General features: G+C 36.0%; 1 protein-coding gene across 4 annotated transcripts in view; it reads left to right on the top strand.

The window, feature by feature from the left end:
- Positions 1 to 14,812, top strand: part of slit3 (slit homolog 3 (Drosophila)) — a 272,541-nt gene that overhangs the window by 204,874 nt on the left and 52,855 nt on the right. For all 4 annotated transcript variants that reach the window (XM_073921711.1, NM_131736.3, XM_073921713.1 and 1 more), the window contains 4 exons: positions 1,463 to 1,537; positions 5,179 to 5,322; positions 8,148 to 8,291; positions 14,511 to 14,674. In XM_073921711.1, the coding sequence (XP_073777812.1) occupies positions 1,463 to 1,537; positions 5,179 to 5,322; positions 8,148 to 8,291; positions 14,511 to 14,674 (527 nt within the window). The remainder of the gene's footprint in view (positions 1 to 1,462; positions 1,538 to 5,178; positions 5,323 to 8,147; positions 8,292 to 14,510; positions 14,675 to 14,812) is intronic.

Here is a 14,812-nt window from a genome sequence, read left to right as displayed (position 1 = left end):
TAGTAATAATAGTAATAATAAATTATTTTTATTATAATTATTATTATTATTATTATGAATTTTAATAATTTCCTAGTGTTGGGTTATGTTTGGAAGGGCATCCGCTGTGTAAAACATGCTGGATAAGTTGTCGGTTCGTTCTGCTGTGGTGACCCCTGATTAATAAATTGACTAAGCCAAAAAGAAAATGAATAAATGAATGAATAATAATAATTTGATGTGTTAAATATGTGTAAAATATAATCTGAAAATTATTTATTATACATTTTCTTTGCATCATGTTAAAGGTGCAGTTACAAATTTGGTGTCTGTTATCAACGGTGTATTGATGTGGGGATTTCGTATTAAAATTAATGGCTTTCAATTGCAGAAACACATAACAAGATGAGCTTCACCACACAGAATGTATTGTGATTAATCTCAATAATTAATTTTCAATTGCTATTTAAACCTGAATTAAATAGTATTAGTTTCAATTAAAAAAATTTACAAAATTATTTAATTTTGTTTTTAATTTTGTTTTACACAAAGAGCCCATCCCCCCCCCCCCCCTCCTCATGATTGTAAGGTGCTTTGGGTGTATGGGCATACATTACAGGACAGCCATAAGGGTCAATTGATAGCCAATAGTTTTACACATTTTGAAAGCCATGAGGGGTGTTTGTTTTTATTGAAAGCTGAATAATAAGTTTTCCATTGATGTATGGGTTTTAGGATAGGACAATATTTGGCTGAGATAAAACTGTTTAAATCTGGAATATGAGGGTGTAAAAAAATCTTAAGTACTGAGAAAAGTGCAGTGCTCAGCAATGCAGATTACTAGCCAAAAAAATTAAGTTTCAATATATTTACAATAGGGCATACACAAAGTATCTCCATGAAACACAATCTTTACTTATTATTCTAATGATTTTTGGCATAAAAAAATAAATCACATTTTGACCCGTACTCTGTGTTTTGGCTCCTTGTTGCCCGCAGTTTGAAACCCCAAATATAAACTAGAATGCCATTCCAAAATACAGCATCTGTGTCTCTTTCTCTGTCGTACTCTGTCTCAATTTATCTGCAAAGCCCAATTGCCCGTCTTCCACATCCACTGTTATTATTTGCATAAGTGTGAGAGTACGTCCTTCACGTTTATATAACTGATGAGGGACAGATGAATGTGTATTAAAGTCACATATCCAGCGCTCACGCTGATTTTTCATTACGATGACATCACAGTCCTGATTATACAGCATCTCTCACATAAGAGGCTTGAAGGCTGAAACAGAGACAGTGTCTGAATGATAATCGTTTCCCATCACCCTTAGCTCTCTTGTCTCCATTTCACTCCTTCATGCTCCAGTGAGGATTACTTGTGCTTTTTACTTTCAGACTTTATCTTATCATTATATTACCCTGTGAGTAGTACTTACCGATGAACTGTTAACCTCTTGCTCCTGTTCTCTCTTTACTTCAGACGGCTGAACGACAATGAAATCTCCATCTTAGAGGCTACAGGAGCATTCAAGAAGCTTCCAAATCTGCGCAAGATGTACGAATGGATTTAGTTTTCCTTTTCACTTGACACTGGTGTATGGGGTAATTCAGCTATGAGTGCTATAGATGTGGCTGACACAAGGACATAGAAAACCTTAGGAATATTACAAACCAATTATTTACTGTCTAGACTATGTTATGGCAAAAACAAAAAAACAAAAAATAATAACAGTATATTGTAATAGATAATAAAAATTGTAAAATTGTCTATAAAATGGTCTAAAAGTGCTTATTCAGTATTTGCTAATCAAAAATTCAGTTATTTTACATTGGAAAAAAATAATAAAAATATATTTGTATGAGGAACTACTTTCTTCAGTCATTCATTCAGACCTGCAGCTGGATTCAGAACTGCAAAAACCGTTGTTACTTCACCAACGTCACTTTAGAGCTAGTATTTGAATGATTCTCCAGCATAATGTCTAAAATGACGACAAAACAGGTGATTCTGCAGACATTTTAAGATTATATGGCTAAATAGCATAAAATGCCATCAGTCTACAGAGATTTTCCAGTATTTCTCTGTTGCAATCGGGATATCACACTAATTAACCCAGAAAAAGCCAAAGCAGCGCAAACACTACCAAATTTATTATTGTGTTTAGAAAAATGCTAAACACATGCGGGCATTTCTTCTTTCTTTCTGTTTACTAAATTAGTCTACAATAATGAAAACAGGAGACTCGTTAGAAACAGATGGCCAACGAATAAGTAACAGGCTTATACAAAGAGTGGCCAACACAAAATACATACATTCCTAATATGTTTCACACTCAATACACTGCAACTACTATGGTATAAATAAAGCACTACAACATACAAAAGAGAGAGATTGACTTATAAAGTAACTTACCAATTTAACAATGATTTGATCCGTAAGCTCAGTATGAGATGGATGCTGACGCGCTGTATCTCCGAAATGACAAATATTTAAAATAGGCACTATCCTTATAAATAAACTGCATAGTTGCAATCCAACTCTAGTGAGTTTATTGATCTGATGTCATTCTATGTGGGCGGAGTAATACAGAAGGGTGAGGAGGCTGTACAAGTGCTGATATTGCAGAATATCGCACGGCCATCATCCAATCAGATTCAAGAACCAGACAGAACTGTTGTATAAACTATAATATAATATAATATAATTTAATACTTAAAATATTTTCATAATGTATTGTCTATTGGGAATGTATAGGGTATGTTAATGTTAAATCAAATGGTAAAATCACACTGCACAAATTAAGATCACACAAAATTAAAATCAGGGCAATTTTGGTAAATCTCCATTCTATAGAGCCTTTAGAGGCCTTCAAGAAGCTTCCAGACTTTTTCAAGATGTATGGATGTGTTTATTTCTCTATTTCATTTAGTTGCTGAATGACATAGTCTTACTGGGAAGCTTTGTGTGCTGTAGATGCTGCCAACAATAGAACAAGCTTCTGGAATATTCCAACCTAATAGGCAAAAGCATGCAGTGATTTACTGTCAGACGATATTTGCGGCCCGCTCCAAAATTGGAAAAAGCGGTATTCGCTCAGGAAGAGGACCAGTGATTTATCATGCATGAAATTGCTTACTATCTAGCATAGTTATAAATTGGGCAGATCTAAAAGAGCGACCTCACATTTTACTGAAGCACGGTTTAAAATTAAGCTGTGAATCATCATAAATGTGTGTTTAGGATATAACGTTCATCCCATTCATACAGTATGAAGAAACAAAGAAATTTGCGCTATACCATTTCTGCCAAAAATAGATAGGGCATTTGTGGCCAGTGGTGTAAAGTAACAAATTACAAATACTCAAATTACTGTAATTGAGTTTTTTTTATTGTAATTTACAAAATAGTTTTAAAAATGTGTACTTTTACTTTCCCCTTGAGTACATTTTTAGTGTTGTATCTGTAATTTTTACTTCACTATTTTCCTTCAACCTGCAGTCCCTACTTTATTTTTTCTTGTCTACAGGGATTGACTAAGTAAAAAAGTAATTTCTGTGATCAGTGCTTAATTTGTGAATTAATAATTCCCTGTACAAAACCAGGAAATAAAAGTTACCATGACCGACGTCCACCAAACAATTTCAGTTTTCCTGGAACATGACAACATTAAACTGTGATAGTGCAATAAAGAACATCACATTTCTGAGGGGTCTTTAATTATTTTGGGCCATACAATGTTTTAGGTCAGTCATGGATAATAAAAACATATAGTTACAAACATAAATCGTAAAAACAATCACCGTTCAGTTCACTTCACTATTATGTGGCAAGTAAAAAAAAAATAATAATTAAATGACTCATTCTGTCTAATCTTCAAGAAAAGTCCACAGTTACCACTTCTGTCATGTTTTCTGGCTGACTTGAGATCACTTTGCTTCTGTTTCCCGCTATCCTGATCCATTTGCACAGTTTCATCTTCTCGAGATTTTGTTTGATGCCACTATGGCATTATTTATTTTCGCTGCTCACTGCACATAAAACAATCACCAACCAACGAGAGTGATTGTAAATATAAAAAAGCCAATTAGCCTAAAATATTATTGAGGGCTTATAATTAAACAAGACTTTTGCTTTGAGCATGGTGACTACTGCAACAATCCATACAGCCTTTGCTTGCACTCATTCGCATTCTTACTCCTTCTCTCATACACACACAGACATCTTGTAGGTAGTCACCATGCGGATCCATTAAAATACTACCATAATGCAAAACACGAATATCTGATATTTTTGGAAAGTCAATTGCATCATACTGAACAACCTCAAAACGTTATGCTTTATAAATGCAGCAAAAAAGTGTCCAAGAATATGTGCAAAATATTTACACGCAATGACACAGAGAATGTTTAGATTGCATCCCTGCAGGGACAGGATGTCAACGTGACATCATATTTACATTTTACCCCAACGCCGTGGGGCCGTTGGATTTTGTTTGGAAATGATAATCAGGTTGATGTCAAAACCCAACGTCAGGCCGACATCAATGTCCAACCTAAAATGAATCTAAAATCCACTATCAATGTCTAATCATGATACACCTTGATGTTGTGTGGACGTTACCACTATGACATCTATCAGACGTTGGATTTTGGTCCCAACACAACCTAAAATCAACCAAATATCAAATATTTAGACGTCGTTATTGGACGTCAAAATAACATTGTCCTTAGATGCTGGCTAGACATTGAATTTTGATTACCTGACGTTAATGAACTGAATCTAATCTAATATTAACGTCTTATGCTGTTGTGTGTTTGCTGGGATGTCACTGATGTGAAGATGAAGAATGTTTACTGTAGGAGGACTGAATTCGCCAAATAGCCTTAAACAAGAACTAAATGAACTAAAGAACATTACGTTTTCACACACACAAATTGCATGTAAATGCCTTTCATAGCATAATACTCACTACTCGCTACACTTGAATACTTTTAAAAGACCTACTTGTTACTAATAGTAATATTTACAACAGATACTTTAACTCTACTTGCTCTACATTTTTGGGCAGGTAATAGTACTTTTACTTGAGCATGATTTGTCATGATTTTCACTCTTTCCACCACTGTTTGTGACACATTAACAATGTGTCAGAGCCCAAGGAGAGCTGATGTGTTTATAAATCTTTTGTGTTGCAGAAACTTGAGCAATAATAAACTCCGGGACATCCGTGAGGGTGCGTTTGATGGGGCCGGAGGTGTTTTGGAGCTGCTGTTGACTGGAAACAAGCTGCAGTCGGTCAGCGGACGGATGTTCAAGGGTTTGATCGGCCTCAAAACACTGTGAGTAAAGCTCATTTTTCACGAAACAAATGCAGCATCTTCTGTTATCCTGCTCATTAAAATGAAGACATGCCTTCTAGCCGCGTTCACATTCATATATTCACTCAGCGCTGAATATAAATGCACGAAAACACCAGAGTTATGCTTGGAGGAATTGCTCATATAGGCCTTTTTTTAGAAACAAATTTTGAAGAAAAATTGGCCAGTCTCAGCACAAAACAAACTGTGATCGGCAGGTCTAATCAAGATGTTGACCGCAAGAAGCTATTTAAAGAAACTTACGGGCATGGATGTCCTGTGTGCTGAGGGAAGAAAGATGCTAATACAATGCTTATTCTGAAGCCTGGTGGTTGGGGAAAAAAAACTCTTCCTAAGGTCTGCTGTCGCTCTAATTATCTTAATTGGAGAGAGAGGAGTGCATAGGAGCAAATGAATGGAATCATGGTCCTGCAATATTGGATTTAGTGGCTTTCAAATCCCAGGAGTTTGTCTCCAAATTGAGTTTGCTCATCTCAGATCCCTGTTTGTCAGAGTTTAATGCCGAATTTGCTGCTTTCAGGTTTTCATCACACAAGACTCTGGTTTGCATTTAGCCCGTTTGTGCTGCTAAGGGCCTTTAGGAGACCCTGATTGTTTTGGGCACCTCATCCTTCCACAGCCACACACACACACACACACATGCACTTATATTATCTGTGTGAAATGGCGAGCTGTCTTAGTGGGCCTCGTCTGCTGCACAGACACAATCTCAGAGAGCAGACGCACATGTTTCAGCATAGGACCTGCTCTAAGATCAGCAAAACACACACACACACAGACACACATACACACACAGAAAGAGAGACAGGAAGATATTTTTTTAACAATATCAACATATAATATAATATAATATAATATAATATAATATAATATAATATAATATAATATAATATAATATAATATAATTTTAATATTTACAGTATCTGTGAAAGATATTTCAAAAGAGAAAAAGGCTCACTTTGTGTTTTCTTGCATTTTAGGAATATCTGACCCACTTATGATTATTATTATTATTGTGAATGAATCACAGCCCTCTGTTTGCCATCTTGATTGGGGGATTGTTATCTTGAGGAATAATGGATGGTTACTTTACTGGAAAGTCCTCAATATGTATGTAATTTCAGATTTCATCATTGTTTTTTCTTGCCAACTACACTTCCAAAACAAAACTTGACCCAAAAACGTATAATCTATTACTTGAGAATTTCCATCAAGTAGTGTTTTATTTAAGCGCTCTAATAGTCTGCTGAAACCCTTTTACATTAACAGTACTTCCTGTCATTTCACAAAGATCAAATCACTGCTGATCTACAGTATGTTACGGGTCTCAAACTAGACTTCTGTTTTGATATACAGCTACATACATTTGGATCTCTTCTCAATGAATATAGGTAATATGTTTGGTGCATTTAAACAAAACAGATTTATCAAATAGATGTATTTGTGAAAATAATATTTTTGTCACTAAACTTTATAAATAGAAAGTTAATACATTTAAATTCATGCAAATTATTGGGGAAAATATTACAAACGACAAGGTTTTAACACCAATTTTAACATTTCACATTTGATTCTCTTGAATTTTGCTCTTTAAAAAATATTTCTCTAACATATAAATTTGGATGTACTAAATTTGGAATGCTGCCATAAGTTATTTTGTTACATAAGCTCCAGATCTGGCTTCAGTACTGACGAATTTACTGTCACGGTCAGTGGGTAGGGAAATGACAAGGACTCAATTGCAATAATGAGTATTTATTAATTATAAAAAATAAAACAAAAAGGCTACAAAAACAACCCAGAGAGGGGGAAAACATAATGAAAACAAACAAACTAGACTTGGCTGGGCTGGGCTGGTAAGACTGGAAAGGACTCATGACTCTCAAGAAGAACGATGACGAACTGGCACAGAACAGCAGACAAGAGGGAGCTATAAAGGAGAAATAATGAATTAACAAACAGCTGAATAATAAACTAATAGTGGCTTAACAAGAAGGGTGGGACTAAACATAAGACAGTAGAGCACATGACACAAAGACAACACAAGCCATGTGCTCATGAGAAAACAGGACTAGAACACACAGCCAATGAGAGAAATCATTAACTGTGTGTTCAAATGAAACACAACACTAATGCACACGGCCACAATGTAAACAACATGTTAGAAACGAGCACACAATAAATGAAAAGACTTACCAAACATATTTACTTTCACATGCAACGTGCCTGTTCAATCTCAGTTCCTACTGAAACCAACTAGACTGAGACATTTTAGAAAAAAACTGAATGCCACAGATAAAACAAATACAAAAACCCGGACGAGAGCTCACATGCCAGGCACGTACAGGCCAAGCGCGGCCAAGAAGGCGCTCATACAAAAGACGAAGACAGACAAGAACAGAATAAAAATGCTCAACCCAAGAAAACTTAAGCCAAGCACAACATACAAGACAAGACTGGACTAGTGTCAGGACTCCAAAACGAGAATTGACAAGACAGAATCCTGACATGTATTGTATATGCACAAAAATATAATAGTGTTAACCTTCCTATAGAAAATAATAATTTAAATGAGAGATTTGTGAAGGGTGTACACATATACTATATGTTGAGCACTGTATATCCCTCATATAATAGCGGTGAGTATGAATTTTTCAAAATAACCTTTCCATATTGTCATGTTAACAATCACCCCATAACTTTCTGTTCCTCCCTCTCCGTGAGGGAGCAGTGTGCTTCTATCTGTCCCAGTCAATGTGATCAACCTGCCTGTGTGTTTTGGTCAGGATGCTGAGGAGTAATCAGATCAGCTGTGTGGATAACGCCACCTTCACCGGCTTGAGCTCTGTGCGCCTGCTTTCCCTCTACGATAACCGGATCTCCACTATCGCCCCCGGAGCTTTCAACACCCTGCATTCCCTTTCCACCATGTGAGTCCTCCACCCTCACACACACAAACACATGCACATACCAACACAAACATTCCCCATAGTGTCATGAGTTCACTCTATCAGTAATAATCAACTCAAATTCTTTAGTGCTACATTAAAAAAAACAACAACTAAGAATTAGGTATGAAAACTATCTAAAAGTTTTGATTGAAGTTTGCAGTAAAGCCACAAATGAGTTAGTTCAAAAATTTACCAAGTTGCAGGAAGTCAAACACAGCCTATCAGGTCACGCACCGCCACCAATCAAGCGCCTATTATATTTCTGTATGCAAAGCGGATGAGGATGTGGTTCAAGCTAAGAATTCTTATTGTTTGCAGATGTTTTTTTCAGAATTATGAGGTTATGTTTTCTTGTCTCGGTTGAAAACGGTTGTTCTTGAACCTCAGATGAGAAAATTTTGGCTTGCCCCCTGGGGCAGGGTAAATTATTCAAAAGGGAAAATTGCTCCGCTGTCTAAAAATGGACGCTGATGATGTCCATACAAAGGCAAATGTACTAAATTCGTTCATCTTCTCTTTTTTTTTGTTTGTTTTTGAATGCATTCCGTAAAATTAAAATAAAATAGTGGAACATCTGGAGAAAATGATGTGGCGTACATTTTTAATGCAAATTAGTATTGGCATTGCTTTTTTTTCTTTTTGAGTGGAGGGGGGTGTAAACAAAGAAACTAATAAACAGAATGTATTCTAGTGTGCTGCAGCCATATAGAGAATGACAAAAGAGAGAAAGATCAATAAAGAAAACTGAAAGAGATGTTACAGATGTTCGTAGATAAACAGATGCTGTTAGGCATTCAAAATAACTTCTGGTGGAATCATGATTTAGAGAAAAAAATGGAAATGATGACTGCCAGCACAGCGAGCATCTGTAACTGCTTGAATTATCATATCAGGCTGTATTCTTGGCACACAACACAACGTGCAACAATACACATGGTTCTCCTTTTCATTCTGCGAACCCTCCCTACTAACCAAAATATGTGAGCAGATTCTAAGCAGGAACTCTCAGATCATTCTGATTTGCATGAGGTGTCATTCCTTCCAATCTGACCTTCTAATCAAGTTTAGCATGCATAAACAACACAATGAAGTCATCTAATCAGTGGAACATACATCTTCCTTTTATTGTGACATAAACAATTTGCATATAAACATACCAGTGTTTTTGTAGCTTACCACTTTAACACATGTGCTTTGTTCTTGGTTGGATTTGACATATTTTAGTTTTTGTTGATGTCTTTGCTTTTTGTTTTCTTTTATATTTGTTTTGCGCAATTAGTTTTGCTTGGCTTTTATTTTGTTTTGCCATTTTTTTGTTTACTTCTTTCCACAGCAACACACCAACTTGGTTTTGTTGTGCGTTAGGTTTTTTAGCTTTTAGTTTTGTTTAGTTTTTTGTTTGTTTTGCTTTGCTTTGCTTTGCTTTGCTTTGCTTTGCATTGCTTTGTTTTGTTTTGTTTTGTTTTGTTTTTTGCTTTGCTTTGCTTTGCTTTGCTTTGCTTTTACTTTGTTGTTTAGTTTGGTTCTGATTTGAACTTCTTCCTTTTGATTACAACAAAAACGATTTACACTAGCTTGCCACAGAAACACACCAACTTGGTTTTGTTTTTTAGCTTTTTGTTTTGCTTTATATTTTGTTTTATATTTGTTTTTTGCAATCAGTTTTGCTTGGCTTTTATTTGTTTTGCTGTTTTGTGTTTTTTATTTTTTTTGCTTTGTTGTTGAGTTTGGTTCTGGTTTGAACTTCCTTTTGATTACAGCAGAAACAATTTACACTAGTTTGCCACAGCAACACATGAACTTGGTTTTGTTGTGCATGAAGTTTTCTAGCTTTTTGTTTTGTTTTGTTATTAGCTTTGCTTTGCTTTGCTTTGTTTTGTGCACACATAATAAATAAATACAGTTGCTTCTAGTACTTACCTGGTATTCTGATGGTCCCCTTTAGATTATATTTTGACAATAAGTATTAATAGATACAACTTTAAGCAACCAATGGTCTATAATGATGTGAATTATTTGTGTTAAAGCATGTGTGAACACATTTGCAACGGAAAAAGAATCCTGAGTAGGTGGCAGGGTTTTTTTTTTTTTTTTGTTGAGCTCCTCTCATCTTTCACTCAAAGCAAACTAATGGTTGGAGGGGCGTGGCTAAGCATATTTCACACAAGTTGTAAAACTGACACCATAAAAGTTCAACCATTCTACCATACCATCCCAAATGGTTAGATTTTGATTAAAGATCTTCCACACACACAAAAAATCTGTGGATAACTTGTATTAACTGTTCAACTTAAACAAAAGCAAACATTTTTGGATTTCATACAGACTTTAAATGAGAAAGATATACAAAATGTAGATAAACAGGACTACAGAAGAACTGAAATCACTAGTCAGGTCATGAATTGAAGAAAGTGTAATTTTCTGTTTAATGTATACGTAATTTGTGTCATTTCAGCTAAATGAGCATTAGTAAAGATCTATGGAAATGCACAATCTCTTTCTGTCTTTTTATGCCATGAGGCAAGTTTTCTAATCAACGTGTTGTAATTTTTTCCATTCAGACACTTTCTTTTTCGTCCTTTTTGCTTTGCCAGCTCTCTAATTACCTAGTGGCTGACACAGCCATGTCCATTTCGGCACAGGGCAGCTAAAAATATCCAGAGAGAGAGAGAAAGAGAGGGAGAGAGAGAGAGAGAGAGAGAGAGAGAGAGAGAGACAGAGAGAGAGCAAGGCCTCCCCAGCTATTCTCTTCCCACAGTAGTGCAGCAGACACGTTGGGCACACTTCCCTGCTTTTTCTCTCTCACTCCATCATTCATCCTTCCACCTCGGCTTGAAATTAGAGCAGAGCGGGACAGTGTTTCCGGTTGGAGAGTTTGCAAAGGCTGGAGCGAGCAGTCAGGACAGAGGTTACTTTTGTGTGTTCACATTTGTGATAATCATAGTGAAAAAATAGCTATTCGTTTTGTCAGCTACGTTGCATTTATTAAATTGAGCTGCATAAATATTCTCTCATGTCTAGTTTTTGAAATCGTTCCCAAAGCAAACGTTCTCCCGAATGTTCCTTTGCCCTTTGAAGCGTGTACAGAAAGTGATGTAGGAATAATTAAAGGCAAACACGTTGCTGGTGAGGGATATAAGGTGGTGTTAACATGAACCCACCGGCCTAAGTTGGCAAGCATCTCCTGGCAAAGCAGACGAAGGTCAGCAAACCTGATTAATTCATCCCGCAGGCTATAGTGTAGCAGACGCTTTCAGCTACTTTATGGTGCTACTATATTAAAGAGTTCCTTTGAGCCTTTACTAGCGCCGCCACTCCTGCATCTGTGTTTCGGCAATGCATCAGTCAGGCAGTTGTCTGAATGGGATACCTGGTGAGCCTTCTAGAGTCACTGCTGGTGATGTTTTCAACTCAAGGCTACAATTGTATGATTTAGGTCTGTGTGTCACTACCTGAACTTTCAGAACTCAGTGAAAGCACATAAAAAATGGCTCAATAAGTTGATTACAAGGCTTCTTCTCCAGGGGTGCTGATAGCAACTGAAACGTTCTGTACCCAAACTTGATGAAAATGTGAAACTCTTATCTTAGCTTTTGAGCCACAGTGCTTTTAGCAGCTGTTATTATAGTTTTAAAACAATGTAATAATATGTGAACAAATGCAAAATGTTCTATAGAATGTTGTCAGAATTGCAGGTTCATCCCCTGCCATAAAATATTACTTATTTGCTTTTTAAATGCAAATTCTGCAAATTATGAAGCCTCTACTTCATCAGTCCTGTTAGTAGTTGTCTGATGGATTGTTCTGTACTGAAAACTCCAAAACTTTGGGCTCTATTTTGACGGTCCATGCGCAGAGCGCAAAACGCAGGGCGCAAACACTTTAAGGACGGGAAAATCTGATTTGCGCCGTGGCACATGGTCTAAAAGGGTTGAGTTCATTTTCTTAATGAGTTATTGGTGTGTTTTGAGAATAAACCAATTAGAGTCTCATCTCCCATTCCTTTTAAGAGCCAGCTGCGTCGCGCCATAAGCGCATTCGCTATTTACATGACGTAAAGTAAGTCTTATTGTAAAAACTGAGCATTTCACTAGCTAACAGTTAACAGTTTTTTACCAGAAAAATGTTAAACAGAGCATCTACTGCGTGAGAATACGAGATAAATGATCTACTTTCACGTTCGCTCTCGTGGATAGGGAAACCTTTACGCACAGACATCAATTAGTCCATAAATATTCATCTCAAAACTATTTCTAAATTATGTTCTAATTTCCAGCAAAAGAATAAATGAACAATAATCACGAAGTATGCTCAAAAAGCAGTGGTTTTTCATATTTATGTAGGCTAGAAAATAATATGTTTTGTAATATTTTAATCCTTTATATTTATATCCTATATCTATTCTTATTATATCCTATATATATACTTAATATTTAAATTTTTTCAGAGATATTTGCCTATTGCTCTCTTGTGCGTATTAAGCAGTGTGTAAGCGAGGCGCAACTCTGCGCTGGACTTTAGACCGGGTTTGTTTTGGTCTAATGAAAAATCAATTTTAGTTTCTCAAAATAGCAACACGCCAGCAGTGTGCCTCAGAACGCCGTCCTTTTTAGACCTGAAAGCCTATTGGCGCACATATGAGCGCTAATGCATTTGCTATTTAAAGAGCACAGCGCAATGCCTCAAAAGCTAAAACTAGCAAACAAGTATTGCGCCGCGCCTTGCGCCACATTGCGCCGGGTTTATGATAGGGCCATTTGATTTCTTTTTTATTCCTTTTTTGGCATTTTACTTTTCAGTCCTTTTAGAATAGATTTATAACAATACTACACTGTAAAATCTAGCAGTCAACTTTATCAAGTGAAATAAGTGTAGTTAACTTAAAATATACTGAAAGTTAATTCTTCTCATGTGGAAAGAGTTCTGATTGCAGCGTTAAAGGTAATGAGTTAAATAAATACTTTATTCCTTCAACCTAAATGGAGTAAGTTCACAGTACTATAAATATATACTAATGTAAATTAGTTTTTATAACTCAAATGGTTTGTTTCAATCAGTTTCCTCAAACGGTTTGAGTTGCCTCAACTTATTGGGTTTTACGTTACTCAGTTGGTTTGAGTTCTCTTCATTTATTGGATTTTACTGCACTGTAAATCCCAAAAAGTTAAGGTAGCTCAAACCCTTTGAGGAAACTGATTGCAACAAACCATTTAAGTTCAAAAACTAATCCTAATGAGCACTGTGAACTTATTTGAGTAAATTAAGCAATTTGAGCACAGTAAAACCCAATAAATGAAGAGAACTCAAACCAGCTGAGTACTGTTAAACTCAATAAGTTAAGGCAACTCAAACTGTTTGAGGAAACCGATTGGTACAAACCATTTGAGTTAAAAAAAAACTAATCTAAATGAGTACTGTGAACTTACTCCATTTAAGTTGAAGTAATGAGGCATTTAATTAACTCATTGCCTTCAACACTGAGTTCAAAACTCTTTTCAAATGAGTAGAATTAACTTTCAGTCAATTTTGAGTTAACTACACTCATTTCATTTGATAAAGTTGACTGTTGGGTTTTACACTGTGGTATTGCTATAAATCTATTCTAAAAGCACTGAAAAGTAAAATGCCAAAAAAGAAATGAAAAAGAAATCAAAGTCTTGGAGTTTTCGGTATAGAACGATCCATCAGACAACGACTATCAGGACTGATGAAGTAGAGGCTTCAGAATCAGCTTATTGAGGCATTTTTCATGTGTCCTCACAGATTTCTGAAAGTTCAATCAAATGGAGCTTTAAAAAAACAACAGAACAAAAAAAAACAAAGGGTGAATTTGCATTTTTACAGTTTGTGCAATTAAGTTCACAGTGCTCATTAGGATAAGCTTTTGAACTTAAATGGATTGTTGCAACTGGTTTCCTCAAATGGTTTGAGTTACCTTAACTTTTTGGGTTTTACAGTGTATATATTGACGTGAACTGATGCAAAAGTTGCTATCAAACATTGTCAGCATTGCGGGTCGAATGGCAGTAATAATATGTAATTGTATTGCTATTTAAATGCAAATTCACCCGTGCAGTTCTCCTGCTGCGTTAAATGGGCTGAAGTTTAATTGCTTGTGTGGTAATTTAACCCTGCTGATTGCTTTCCATTGTAATTATATAGTAATGAGGTTTGTGTTTTCTTTCTGTGTGTGTACAGTAACCTGCTGTCTAATCCCTACGTGTGTGACTGTCACTTAGCCTGGCTGGGGCTGTGGCTTAAGAAGACCAGGGTGGTTAGCGGAAACCCACGCTGTCAGAAACCTGCCTTCCTGAAGGAGATCCCTATTCAAGATGTGGCCATGCCTGATTTCTCCTGTGATGGTATAACCCTCTTTTTTCACAATTTTTGCTGCTTGCGTTTGTGATAGATCAGTAAATGGTTGAATGAAACAGTGTAGATTGGAGTAATGTAATGTAATGTGCATTTATATAGCGCATTTATTGTGTACACCCCGAAGC

The sequence above is a fragment of the Danio rerio genome, chromosome 14 (assembly GCF_049306965.1).
Source record: "Danio rerio strain Tuebingen ecotype United States chromosome 14, GRCz12tu, whole genome shotgun sequence".
NCBI classification, from domain to species: domain Eukaryota; kingdom Metazoa; phylum Chordata; class Actinopteri; order Cypriniformes; family Danionidae; genus Danio; species Danio rerio.
The sequence above is the reverse complement of the archived record's forward strand: the minus strand, read 5'-3'. Positions and strand labels throughout refer to the sequence as shown.